Source organism: Macaca fascicularis, chromosome 14, assembly GCF_037993035.2.
Source record: "Macaca fascicularis isolate 582-1 chromosome 14, T2T-MFA8v1.1".
NCBI classification, from domain to species: Eukaryota; Metazoa; Chordata; class Mammalia; order Primates; family Cercopithecidae; genus Macaca; species Macaca fascicularis.
This window is the reverse complement of record NC_088388.1, coordinates 11,196,357-11,209,435: the sequence shown is the minus strand read 5'-3', so window position 1 is coordinate 11,209,435 and position 13,079 is coordinate 11,196,357. Positions and strand designations below refer to the sequence as shown.

General features: G+C 47.1%; 1 protein-coding gene, 1 long non-coding RNA gene and 8 other non-coding genes across 15 annotated transcripts in view; 1 reads left to right on the top strand and 9 right to left on the bottom strand.

Moving 5' to 3' along the window:
* Positions 1 to 1,682: 1,682 nt before the first annotated feature.
* Positions 1,683 to 1,873, bottom strand: LOC123568979 (U2 spliceosomal RNA). Its single transcript, XR_006692521.2, has one exon. It is a non-coding gene; the product is annotated as a U2 spliceosomal RNA (small nuclear RNA).
* A 6,146-nt stretch (positions 1,874 to 8,019) lies between these two features.
* On the bottom strand, positions 8,020 to 12,237 carry LOC101865759 (uncharacterized). Of its 4 annotated transcripts, XR_012423137.1 has the most exons (11): positions 12,151 to 12,237; positions 11,710 to 11,751; positions 11,420 to 11,503; positions 11,177 to 11,223; positions 10,802 to 10,834; positions 10,329 to 10,375; positions 10,100 to 10,132; positions 9,853 to 9,889; positions 9,378 to 9,418; positions 9,111 to 9,142; positions 8,020 to 8,982 (listed from the first exon to the last, which is right to left on the bottom strand). It is a non-coding gene; the product is annotated as an uncharacterized lncRNA (long non-coding RNA). The 4 variants fall into 4 exon arrangements; XR_001484856.3 differs by having other exon boundaries at positions 11,710 to 12,171; XR_012423138.1 differs by lacking the exon at positions 10,802 to 10,834 and having other exon boundaries at positions 11,710 to 12,171.
* On the bottom strand, positions 9,213 to 9,338 carry LOC123568925 (small nucleolar RNA SNORD22). Its single transcript, XR_006692476.1, has one exon. It is a non-coding gene; the product is annotated as a small nucleolar RNA SNORD22 (small nucleolar RNA).
* LOC123568922 (small nucleolar RNA SNORD31) lies at positions 9,628 to 9,696 on the bottom strand. Its single transcript, XR_006692473.1, has one exon. It is a non-coding gene; the product is annotated as a small nucleolar RNA SNORD31 (small nucleolar RNA).
* LOC123568921 (small nucleolar RNA SNORD30) lies at positions 9,962 to 10,031 on the bottom strand. Its single transcript, XR_006692472.1, has one exon. It is a non-coding gene; the product is annotated as a small nucleolar RNA SNORD30 (small nucleolar RNA).
* Positions 10,203 to 10,267, bottom strand: LOC123568917 (small nucleolar RNA SNORD29). The gene has a single exon (XR_006692468.1). It is a non-coding gene; the product is annotated as a small nucleolar RNA SNORD29 (small nucleolar RNA).
* LOC123568918 (small nucleolar RNA SNORD28) lies at positions 10,904 to 10,978 on the bottom strand. The gene has a single exon (XR_006692469.1). It is a non-coding gene; the product is annotated as a small nucleolar RNA SNORD28 (small nucleolar RNA).
* Positions 11,297 to 11,368, bottom strand: LOC123568919 (small nucleolar RNA SNORD27). The gene has a single exon (XR_006692470.2). It is a non-coding gene; the product is annotated as a small nucleolar RNA SNORD27 (small nucleolar RNA).
* Positions 11,579 to 11,652, bottom strand: LOC123568920 (small nucleolar RNA SNORD26). Its single transcript, XR_006692471.1, has one exon. It is a non-coding gene; the product is annotated as a small nucleolar RNA SNORD26 (small nucleolar RNA).
* Positions 12,238 to 12,412: 175 nt separating the features above from the next.
* SLC3A2 (solute carrier family 3 member 2) overlaps positions 12,413 to 13,079 on the top strand; it is a 31,766-nt gene continuing 31,099 nt past the window's right edge. For all 3 annotated transcript variants that reach the window (XM_045372007.2, XM_045372006.2, XM_045372009.2), the window contains exon 1: positions 12,413 to 12,662. In XM_045372007.2, coding sequence (XP_045227942.2) covers positions 12,551 to 12,662 — 112 coding nt within the window. In that variant the 5' untranslated portion in view covers positions 12,413 to 12,550. The remainder of the gene's footprint in view (positions 12,663 to 13,079) is intronic.

The following is a 13,079-nucleotide window of genomic DNA, read 5'->3' as shown; positions in this document are numbered from 1 at the left end:
CAAGGCAGGGCAGTGCAGTTGCTAGGAGTTTTTTCGTTGTTTGTTTGTTTGTTTGTTTTTTGAGACGGAGTCTCGCTCTGTTGCCCAGGCTGGAGTGCAGCGACGCGATCTCGGCTCACTGCAAGCTCCGCCTCCCGGGTTCACGCCATTCTCCTGCCTCAGCCTCCCGAGTAGCTTGGAGTACAGGCGCCCGCCACCACGCCTGGCTAATTTTTTGTATTTTTAGTAGAGACGGGGTTTCACTGTATTAGGCAGGATGGTCTCGATCTCCTGACCTCGTGATCCGCCCGCCTCGGCCTCCCAAAGTGCTGGGATTACAGGCGCGCCCGGCCCAGTTTCTGGTAGTTCAAAGAGCCGAAAGAGTAAAGCTTCCTTGCTTGTTTTGCTTTACGAAAATGAAACCAGGAGGTGCTTGTATAGGGAGATCGGAAGAGTACATTGATCATTTTGCACTTGGAGTGAAACGCACCTTTCCTGGACTGCGTGGCCGGGTCAAGCTGGCCCTAGTCTCTCTCCGGGCTCCATTATGTAATACGTGTTCTGGACTGTTAGACAAGAAACAACAAACGATTTAAGAAACACTTTAGAAACGATTCAGATCATTAACGATGTGTGGGCTTCATTCTGGAATATAAGTCACAAAAGAAAGAAAGATGGGAAAAGGAAGCCGAAGGTTTTTTTGGTTTTTTTTTTCAGACAGAGACAGCTTTGCTCTGTCGCCCAGGCTGGAATGCAATGGCGCGATCTCCTCTCACCTAAACCTCCGCCTCCCTGGTTCAAGCGATTCTCCTGCCTCAGCCTCCCAAGTAGCTGGGATTACAGCTGGAATTACTAAACCACTGCGCCCGGCCTCGTTTACTCTTTAAGGGGCGGATAGCCGGGCGCGGTGGCTCATGCCTGTAATCCCAGTACTTTGGTAGGCTGAGGTGGGCGGATCACGAGGTCAGGAGATCGAGAGCACCCTGGCTAACATGGTGAAACCCTATGTCTACTAAAAATACAAAAAATTAGCCGGGCGTGGTGGCGAACGCCTGTAGTCCCAGCTACTCGGGAGGCTGAGGCAGGAGAATGGCGTGAACCCAGGAGGCGGAGTTTGCAGTGAGCCGAAGTTGCGCCCACTGCACTCCAGCCTGGGCGACAGAGCAAGACTCTGTCTCAAAAAAAAAAAAAAAAAAGAAAAGAAAAAGGGATTCGAGTGGAGTCACAGTGCATTGCAACCTGGAATTCCTTAGTTACAGAGATTCTTCCGCCTTAGTTTCTAGTTAAAACCATGGGGAAAAAAGCGTTAAACACATGATAAAAATAACTAAGGCCGGGCGCGGTGGCTCATGCCTGTATGTAATCTTTGGGAGGCCGAGGCGGGCGGATCTCATCTTTTAGTACAGATGGTGAAGCCCCATCTCTACTAAAAATATAAAAATTTAGCCGGGCGCGGTGGCACGCACCTTCATTCATAGACCCAACCCACCCTGAAGATAAAGACAGATAAACCGCTTGAACTCAGACGGTAGCCATGCAGAGCCAGAATGAAACTCTGCCTAATAGAACAAAAACACACACACCCAAATTTCACCGCGCAAGCAAGCTAAGCTGGCAGCAGTATCAACCAAATTCCGGTTGATTAACTTTTCCCTTTTCCACCGTAATCTTTCTTTTTAGACATGTAATTGTTTCCCCCGAAGGGGGGGTGCACCGTTCCTGGAAGTACTGCAATACCAGGTCGATGCGTGGAGTGGACGAAGCAAGCTCCTTTTCCATCTCCTAATTCCAAAAATCCATTTAATATATTGTCCTCGGATAGAGGACGTATCAGATATTAAACTGATAAGAACAGATACTACACTTGATCTTAGCCAAAAGGCCGAGAAGCGATACTTTTACTCAGGCTGCCTTGGCGGCCTTATCCTTCCTATCTTCTACCCACTTATGGTAACTATCTAGGCATTAAATGTTAAATTATTTTCCAATACGTTATAATTCCGAAACGCAGTTTTCATTATTCTTTCTTAATAGTAGTGGCTATAGTTTGGAAACATACCTATTTAAGAGTCCTGTACTGCTTCTCCCGCCTGCTCTCTGCTCAGTGTGTTTTGCATAAACCCGCCCCTTCGCTTTTTTAGGATCCTGGGATTGGCCCACATACCAATCGTGATTTCAGTACCCGCGTAGCCTCTTTTTCCCAGATTGTGGCGTTAGTCTCCCAACCTAGAGGTTTTTGGGCTCTCCAGGGGGCGGCGTGACAGTGCTGCAGGTGGGGGCGCCCCTCTCTGGGACCTTTCTTGGGAGAAGCCGCGGCGCGGTTTCAAAGCACAGGTTTTGGAGTCCAAAAAAAGAGGTTGGGCTCCCCGCTCTCCAATTCCTGACTTAATGGCCTGAGGCTTGGTACTTAGGCCCTTGTCTCCTCCCCAGTTAAACGGGGAAATGGTGATACGCACTCTCAGGAGTTCGTGAGAACTGAGGACACAGTGGCGAGGCACGACCTGCACTTTGCATTTGTACTGTCCACCAGCAACCGCCCGGCCCTTCACTGAGAGGGAAAGATGCCCTGAGAAAGCCATTTCGGAGGCTCCTGATCCTCAAACCCGGGATCCCGCGGTGGGAGAAGGGTACTGACGCCTCAGCTCCGATGTCCTCCGACCCACGCACTCCTTAGAGTTACTTTCAGACCGGCCAGCAACGCGGTAAGGCAGCCCACTCGGAAGTCCGACCAAGAAACCACAGGGCCTCTCCTCGAAGGCAGAGGCAGGGTCGTTAGAGGACTGGGGTGAAGGAGGAGGAGGAGAGTATAGGTAAAATTGAAATGGAGCGATTTTTTTTTAATCGATCAAAGCAAACCCGCCAGAATGAAAGAGATTAATATGAGGCCCTCGCTGAGAAGGGACTTAAGGTCTTGCTTTCTTGGGAGCTCTATTAATATAAACGTAGATCGTTCTGTTGGAAACCCTTTAACCCGGGTTGGAAATAGAGGCAGTGTCTTTGTATCAAAGTGTTTTGCATGGCTGAGATCCTCCAGGCAGGAGTCAGGCGTTACATTCTCTGATAAAATGTCAACCAGGGAAGAATAAAGATCTCTGTGACATGAATAAGTTTAAGGAAAAGTGCGGTGCCTTGATATGCATATGTAAACATCTCCATAAACCCTTTTAGTGCATAAAGAGCAGCATTGCGCTAGCAAGTTCCACCTTTCGCCCTAAGGCAGTTTTCTCCCATCTTAGTAAACAGAACATACAATCGGGTTTTACACGGAGATGTTCCATTGCCCAGGGACGGGCAGGAGACAGATGCTTTTCTCTATCTCAACTGCCAAGAGGCCTTCTTTCCTCTTATACTAGTCCTCCTCAGCACAGACCCTTCACGGGTGTCAGGCTGGGGGACGATCAGGTCTTTCCCTTCCCACAAGGCCATATTTCAGACTATCACATGGGGAGAAACCTTGGACAATACCTAGCTTTCCTAGGCAGAGGTCCCTGCGACCTTTGGCAGTGTACGTGTCCCTGGGTACTTGAGATTAAGAGAATGGTGATGACTTTTCACAAGCATACTGCCTTCAGGCACTTGTTTAACAAAGCACACCCTGCACAGCCCAAAATCCGTTAAACCTTGAGTCACCACAACAAGGTTGGGGGTAGGGTCACAGATTAACAGCATCTCAGATACAGAACAAAATGGAGTCTGTTATGTCTACTTCTTTCTATATAGACACAGTAGCAGGCTGATCCATCTTTCTTTTCCCCACATGAATCATTAGTCCTTTTTATGTCATCTGCTGTTTCCTCAACCTGGACCTTTCTGCCCATGTCTCCCTATCGTCTCTTACAGGTGTCAGCTCAAGTGGCACCCCTTCAGGGATGCCTTCCCTGATCACTTTTTTTTTTTTTTTGAGACAGAATCTCACTCTGTTGCCCAGGCTGGAGTGCAGTGGCACAATCTCGGCTCACTGTAACCTCTGCCTCCCGGGTTTACGCCATTCTCCTGCCTCAGCCTCCCAAGTAGCTGGGACTACAGGTGCCCGCCACTGTGCCCAGCTAAGTTTTTGTATTTTTTAGTAGAGACGGGATTTCACCGTGTTAGCCAGGATGGTCTGGATTTCCTGACCTCGTGATCCACCCGCCTCGGCCTCCAGAAGTGTTGGGATTACAGGCGTGGGCCACCCCACCGGGCCAATTTTTGTATTTTTTTCTGAAACAGAGTCTTGCTCTGTTGCCAGGCTGGAGTGCAGTGGTGCGATCTCGGCTTACTGCAACCTCCGTCTCCTGGGTTCAAGCGATTCTCCTGCCTCAGCCTCCCTAGTAGCTGGGACTACAGGTGTGTGCCACCATGCCCAGCTAATTTTTGTATTTTTAGTAGACATGGGGTTTCACCATGTTGGCCAGGCTGGTCTCAAACTCCTGACCTCAGGTGATCCGCCTACCTCGGCCCCCCAAAGTTCTGGGGTTACAGGCATGAGCCACTACACCCAGCCTTCTGACCACCATCTTTCTTGCTGCATCACACTTTCTTCTTTGCCGGTAAATATTGTAAATCTCAGGGTGTCTGAAATTCAGCATTATTGAGTTTTTGGACTGGACAGTTCATTGTTTGGGGGTGATGGGGGAGAGGGGCTGTCCTGTGCAGTGTAGGATTTAGCAGCATCCTTGCCCAGTACCCAATAGTTGTCAGTAGTATATACCTCCCCTCTCCAAGTTGTGACAGCCAAAAATGTCTGCAGGTGTTGCTAAATGTCCCCTAGTGGGCAAAAAACACCCTTGGTCAAGAACTACTGCACGATTTCAATAATATTCAGTTGTTTGTTTGACTGTCTCATGTTGTCTCTCCTGCTTCCTCTAGGATGTAACCAAACAGGTGTCAACAAAAAACACAAGGCCTTGGTTTTCCTGGTGAGCCCATTGCTGCATTTGAGATAGAGGAGCTTGTTGGTGCTGGTGCCATTTACTAGGGTGGGGAGATGGAGTTGAGGGGAGGAGCAGGGGGAAGGCAGGGAATCAAGGAGCTGAATGTCTCATTGTACATTAAGTGGGAGGTTTGTTTGATGTATCTGGAGCTTAGGGAAGAGGTTCTCACTAGAAACATTGTAGTCTGAGTCATTAATGTACAGAAGAAATGTGAGGAGCCAGGCTTCAATCATTCCAGCCATCTCCTCCATTTCTCCATTTTGTCCTACTCTCATTTCTGTTTTTGCTTTTGAGACGGAGTTTCTCTCTTGTTGCCCAGGCTGGAGTACAGTGGTGTGTTCTCAGCTTATCGCAACCTCTGCCTCCTGGGTTCAAGCGATTCTCCTGCCTCAGCCTCAGCTGGGATTACAGGCGTGTGCCACCACGCCCGGCTAATTTTGTATTTTTAGTAGAGACAGGGTTTCTCCATGTTGGTCAGGCTGGTCTTGAACTCCTGGCCTCAGGTGATCCGCCTGTCTCAGCCTCCCAAAGTGCTGAGATTACAGGCGCGAGGCACTGCGCACAGCCTTTTTTTTTTTTTTTTTTTTTTTGAGATACAGTCTTGCTGTGTCGCCTTGGCTGGAGTGCAGTGGCGTGATCTCAGCTCATTGCAACCTCCACTGCCTCCCAGGTTCAAGAGATTCTCCTGCTTCAGCCTTCTGAGTAGCTGAGACTACAGGCGCACACTGCCACACCCAGCTAATTTTAGTAGAGATGGGGTTTCACCATGTTGGCCAGGCTGGTCTTGAACTTGTGACCTCAGGTAATCCGCCCACCTTGGCCTCCCAAAGTGCTGGGATTACAGGTGTGAACCACTGCGCCTGGCCAGTCCCCACCTGACTTCTTTGTGGCTTTAACAAAAGATTCAACTGTGGGCAGTGGGGAAACTTCCCTCAGTTCGCAAGTCAGTACCGTGCAGGTTCCCACTGTTTGCGTTGCTTTTCTGTTTCTGCTCTGCTGATCTTCCATCTCTAAATTCTGGTGCTCCCCTAGGGTCCTTGGGTGGTCTTCTCAGAACTGACCCTTCCATTCTTGTGGTTGTAATTATTGTGATAACAACTCTCAAGTCTATGTGGCTACCATTTAATGAGCAAAAAATATGTGTTGTTTCAGCTGAGTTGCCGTTCTTATAATTCTGACTGGAGAAATCCTAAAATTTATGAACAAAAATTAAAAGCAGGGTCTGGTGCAGTGGCTCACACCTGTAATCCCGGCACTTTGGAAGGGCGAGGTGAGCGAATCATCTGAGGTCAGGAGTTCGAGACCAGCCTGGCCAACATATAGTAAAACCCCATGTCTACTAAAAATACAAAAATTATCTGGGTGTAGTGGCACACACCTGTAGTCCCAGCTACTTGGGAAGCTGAGGCAGGAGAATCACTTGAACCCGGGAGGCAGAGGTTGCAGTAAGCTGAGATCACACCACTGGACTCCAGCCTGGGTGACACAGCAAAACTCCTTAAAAATAAATGAAAATAGGGCCGGGCGCGGTGGCTCAAGCCTGTAATCCCAGCACTTTGGGAGGCCGAGACGGGTGGATCACGAGGTCAGGAGATCGAGACCATCCTGGCTAACACGGTGAAACCCCGTCTCTACTAAAAAAAATACAAAAAAAAATAGAAAAAAAAAAGCTTCTAAAAAAAAAAAAAAAAAGTTCCCAAAACACTGAAGAAATCTCTCCAAAAATATTCTGGTTTGGGGGCTGCCTGGTTAAAAAGATTGAGAACCGGCTTAAATACCTGATGGCTTAAAAAAAAAAAAAAAAAAAAAAAAGAAAAGCGGCCAAGTGCAGATGTCTGTAATCCCAGTGCTTTGGGAGACAGAACTGGGTGGACTGCTTGAGCTCAGTTCAAGACCAGCCTAGGTAACATGGTGAAACTGTCTGTACTCTACCAAAAATACAAAATTAGCTGGGCGTGGTGGTGTGCACCTGTAGTCCCAGCTATTTGGGAGGCTGAGGTGGGAGAATCCCTGCAGCCCAGTTTAGGCTGCAATGAGCTGTGATTGCACAACTGTACCACAGCCTGGCTGACAGAGTGAGACTGTCTGAAAAAATTGAGAGCTGCTGACTAACCATACACAACTTTACCCCCACAGTATCCACAGGTTGGCACTGTCCTTGTGCTTTCCCTTCTTCCTCAAGGCAAATTGAAAAGCGAGATTTGGCCAGGTGCGGTGGCTCACGCCTGTAATCCCAGCACTTTAGGAGGCTGAGGCAGGCGGATCACCTGAGGTCGCGAGTTTGAGATCAGCCTGACCAACATGTAGAAATCCCGTCTCTACTAAAAAAAAAAAAAAAAAAGTATATACACACACACACACACACACAAATTAGCTGGGCGCAGTGGCACATGCCTGTAATCCCAGCTACTTAGGAGGCTAAGGCAGGAGAATCGCTTGAAGCCGAGGCGGAGGTTGCAGTGGGGAGATGCCGCTATTGCACTCCAGCCTGGGCAATAAGAGTGAAACTCCGTCTCAAAATAAATAAAAAGCATAGATTATTTGGCTAGGCGCGGTGGCTCCCACCTATAATCCCACCACTTTGGGAGGCCGAGGTGGGAGGATCCTGAGGTCAGGAGATCGAGAACATCCTGGTTAACACGATGAAGCCCCATCTCTACTAAAATTACTAAAAATTAGCTGGGTGTGGTGGCACACGCCTGTAGTCCCAGCTACGCAGGAGGCTGAGGCAGGGAGAATGGCTTGAACCTAGGTGGTGGAAGTTGCAGTGATCTGAGATCATGCCACCACATTCCAGCCTGGGTGACAAGAACAAGACTCCACCTGCTGGTTAAAGTGAAGGTTTGCTTGAGCCCAAAAGCTTGAATTTGTAGTGAGCTTGTGATCATGTCACTGCACCCTAGGACTAGGCAAGAGGGAAACTTTAAAAAAAGCTCCAATGTAATGGTATTGTGCACACCAAGATGGACGCTCTGCTCAGATCAGGTTAGTCATTTAACATACTGCCTAGCAGGCAGACCCTGTCAGGTGTCCCTTCCAGTTCCAGGGACTTGAGGGAACATGAGAGGAAGCCAGTTTCCCATGGAAATTTACACACTGGTGCTAAGGAGGCACATACAAACAGGACTATGTAATCAATCATTTTATTCTTTTCATCAACAACCAATACAGCAACACAAATTGACAGCCACTCCTCAAGGGAACCTTTTTTTGTAGTTTAGAGCAATGCCCTGAATGAGCTACCTACATGGCACATAGTATTTGCAACATGCAAATGGAGACCTAAAGGCTCATGATGGGAATAGAAGGTGGCTCTATACAGAGGAACAGAAATGGAGTTATGGGAAGCTCAATCAACAATTGGCAACCAGCTAGGTCAGTAGTTTGCCAAACTGGCCATCTATGCAGTGCCTGAGTTTTGGTTCTGGGCTTGGATCATGTAAGAAAGGCAGCAAAGTCTGGGTGCCAAGAATCACACCTACAATCCCAGCACTTTGGAAATCTGTGGTGGGAGGATCTCTTAAAGCCGGGGCCTTGAGCGCAGCCTTGGTAGTAAAACCAAGCCCTTGTATCTAAAAAACAAAAGGGCAGGTAGATTCCACAGAAATAATGTTGCAGGAAGGGGGTGATAAAATACAGAAACATCAACACACAGCAAACCCTCAACTGTTTCATTGGCTCCCAGTGTCTTAATCTATGTCTGCTAACATTTTAAGGTACATCTAAAAGACCCCCTAAACCCAGCAAGCTTTTCATTTAAAATTCCTTCAGTGAGGTACATCTAGGGAAAAAGTCCCTAAAGTGTGCTGATAAATTAGGCTCCTTGAATGCTGCCTTGGAGTAGGAAATGCAGCATTAGACAGACTGCCTAAGGAAGCTGGGTAAAACCCAGTTAAAAATAGCAAACTCTCAAGGGGTCACTTCCTTGTGCCCAGGGAGACCCACCCAAAGGCATGATTCACAGTAAAGCTTTGAAAAAAAAAAGCAGCCACGCCATTAAGACGACTAAAATTATGCTGTGGTAACTTCAACAGCTAGGTTATCCAAGGACTTGGAAAATTCACCTTCTGATGTCCTCCAAGACAGATTCCTGCAGAGGAAAAACAAAAGTTCTTATTGGATTGGAAAATATGAATGTACACAATAGTTAACACTATGTAACCTAAGAGTAAAAGGTTGCTATTATAAAACCAGTTAAATATTTAAACAGATACCTACCATTTCTTATGCACCTTGTTCTTTACTCAGACCTGGAAAAATTAAAATCAATGTTTTCAACAAGTGATGATTACTCCCTTTCTTTGTATAGAAATATCTGTCATCCCTCAGACAGTTCCTTCTGGAACAAATCTTCCTCTTTTCCCCCAGCCAGTCCCAGTGGGTTCACCTTTACAGGCTCTGGGACTAGGACAGAGAGTAAGACGTGTGAAAGTTTCTTCATTGGGAATTTTTAGCACAGTCCACCTTACATTTCGGTTTACTCACCTGTAACTGCAGTCTGGAGTCAACAGTAACACCTAGTTTTCCTGCAAAATCAAGAAAAAATCATGTAGTCTTGAGAGACTTTCATTCTACAGTACATTTTACAATCTCTCAACTATATCTGTTGCTTGGCAGACAGAAGTTTCAGGGCACATTTTAGAGGAAACACTACTTAGCCCAAGAACTTCCTATTGGCTGTAATGCCTCCTCAAATAACTTGTAATTTTTAGAAGTTGTCACTGGAAGGCAGGCTCACAGCTCAGAAAATACCTTTCAGTCACATTGATCAGACTGGGGCGGTATTCAACTCATCACTGGTGAGCAGGTGATCATCACTTGGTGGTCCAGGAGATCAAAGATTTGGGTTAAGCCAGTTCTATCTGTACACATCCACCCAGACCACAGTGCTATCACACACAAAAATCACAGAAAATTGTATATAGCAGCCATTGATGGCAGCTATTGCAAAGCCACTTACCTCAAACTCCTCGAGTGCTAGAGAGAAGGTGCTGGCCCTGAAAGGAGGAAGACCAAGTCAGTAGTGCTTCTCCTATCCTGCATTAAGTTGTTCCCACGCATCATTCTTAGAAAATCAGATTTCAGAGTCTCAACAGCAAGTCATCAGCCGAACGAGATTCCATGTAAGTCATCATATATACAGGCCTAAAAAGGCAGTTTTTTCTACTCTATATGCTGGATGTATTGAATACAGTGAAATTACTCACCTTAGAGCCAAAGAGGTTATTGGTTAATAACACCTAAAGAAAAACAAAACTGTGGGTGAAAGATTCCTCAGACATGGTTACCCCCCACTCCCTGCATTCTCCAATTTCTCAGGTGTTCATGTATTTTCACTGTCAGTCATAGTGAGCTAGTTTGATTCATCATAGAAACTGTCTACTTGGTGGCACAAGCGGTAAGGAGCAAAAAAAAAAAAAAAAAAAATCAACTAACCTCTCAGCTCTGAAGGTTTTTCAATGGTATATGGCAACAAGCTGCTCCTGAATCAAAAAAATCAATCAATTAGCTAATTATCCCAAACAGCCAAAACTATTTTAGTTACGGTTGCTAGTGGACAAGCTAAGAAAAGGTAACCAAATGCCTCAGACAGGCCTCTCATGCCCTTTTTCAGTTAATCCTGGTGGGTTCACAATTACTGGTTCCCAGGCTAGAACAGGGCTGAGGCAGGATGTTTCCTCCATATTGGAGCTGAACCGTGCAAACCTACAACTGACAAGCATTAGTCTGACCCTGGGCAGATCAGTGGGCATCTATCTGAGAGAAAAAAGGGGAGGTCTGGAAACATCACTACAGAGAACAAGAGGAACCAGAAAACTTTATGGTTTAAGCAGGCTTTGGTAACAAACATCAAGATGGCTAAGTTATCAATTAGATAATAGGCCCATAGAATTAAAAAAGCAACGTACTGTAAGATAGAGGCAGATTGTCATGAGGAATACCTGGAAAGCAAAGCAAATTAGTTATTTTAAGGTATTAGGATGGAATGAAACTTATTCAAAATCAACAACTGCCATCAGAACTCTAACATGCTATTAATTTTTGTACCTCACAGAACATCAGCTTATCAATTCAAATCATCTGACAGTAAAGTGATCGATATATGGATGAGGATAACAGCGCACGCTTACAAGAACTGTAGTACCGGGTTGCGATCTCGCTTCCCAGAAAATTATCTCAAGAGGAACAAGATGGAAGGCGCCAAAAAACAAAATTGCTTCCGCCGGCCACTTGTTCTCTTGTGAACATTTACAGAGATGACATACACCAATTTGAATAATTACCTGTATTCACCCTGGGAGACAGCTGAATTCCTCAGGATTATGAGATGCTGTAGACAACAGAGGAAGGCATTTTATGTACCTAAAAATAGTCATTCAAAGACCCCTGAAGACCTCGCTGTCACTTCTCAGTAGTAAGATGACATCACTTATAAGTTCAGCCATATGCTTGTCATTTTGTGTTCATCACGGAGTGGTTATCTAGCAAGGTCTCCTCTGTAAGAGCATAAAAGCATGTACACCTACCTGGAACATTACTGTAACGCTGGCTTTGCAGAAAGATGGGTCTTGTCCCATTCCTTCACCAGTGAGCTCTTGTGGGCTAAACATCTGAAAAAATAACAGCCTTCACTAACACCTCAGACAAATCAATAAGTCCCTGACATTTATTGCGTACAGTACAGTGCTACTCAGAATTTTTGTTTTCTCCACTAATCCATCAGAAAGAGAGAGTTCAGTTTGTAAAATCATCCCCGTAGCAACTTCAACACACTCAACGAAAGAGCAGAGGTTAAGAAATGGCCATAAGAACTTACTGTAACATAGAGCTCTCTTCGATTCCAACGTGCGCGTAAACCCTGCAGACCAGAGTCCAAGAAGACATTAAGTCAACACAGGGCATTTCGAAAACGCTATCTTCTGAGCCGACGGCTAAGTAGGAGGCTTGCAGGGCCCATCTCCTCAGAGTCACTTATCCTCACGGAGCTCAGTACAGGTCTGTGAAAAGGTCCTCATCATAGGGAGGGGACCCGCAAGGCCCGCCATCGCCATCTTGTCCTTCACAAAGCCCCGCTGCTACTTAATTTAATTAAGTCTCGAGGCCACCCACAAGACCTCACCCGCCAGTCACCCTGGCTAGACAGCTACAACACAGAAGGCATAGCGCGTGCTATGCGATGTCCGCACAATCGTTCAAAATAAAAGAAACGGACAAAGCACAAAACACTGACAGCTACAAACCTTACAAAATCACTTACCAGCGGCAGTAGAACAATGAGACCGAAATTGGCACGGAGAGACGATTAAATACCATCCCGCAGAGGCCCACGGGATTTGGGGGCGGTGCTATGGCGAGCGCACGCGCATACGTTGACCGCATGCGACCCCGGGGAGTTGTGGGTAGAGAGTTCCAGGGAAGGAGGGCGTGGACAAAGCGCTACCTGAACCTGCGGCGCGAAAAGGGCGCGCATGCGTCCTACGGAACCTCACCGACCGCATTGCGGCTTAGTTTTCTCACCCAGTGCATGTGGCAGGAGCGGTGAGATCACTGCCTCACGCGGATCCTGGACTGACGGTCACGACTGCTTACCCGCTAACCCTGTTCTGAGCTCCCCCTTGCCCCCACACACCCGAAACCTGTGTGCAGGATCCGCCTCCATGGAGCTACAGCCTCCTGAAGCCTCGACCGCCGTCGTTTCGATTCCCCGCCAGCTGCCGGGCTCACATTCGGAGGCTGGTGTCCAGGGTCTCAGCGCGGGGGATGACTCAGGTACTGGATCCCGAGCTAAACTCGGGAGGAGGTCCCCTTTGGGGGAGCCATTTCGGGAAAGTAAGTCAGGGCGTAAATGCTCCACTGAAGACAGGATCTGATTTTTTTCTAACTGGTCCCCTATGTCCTGCCTTCTGGTGCGTTTTCTTTAGATCTTGGACTACTACGGGCCAGCATTAGCTAACATTTGTGGAGCACCGTTTTAAGCACACTGTATTAATCGATTAATCCATCAAAATCCCAAGAGCTAGGTAGGATGACAGCCCCCTTTATTGATGGGGAACCTTAAAGGGCTCCCGCGGTGCTGCCTGCTGCAACTCCTGCCTGATCACTATGGTTGCAGTCAGCTATAGACTGTTTTACTGAGACCGGACAGCATTAGTTCAGTGGTTCGTGGTAAACATCTACGTGTACAAG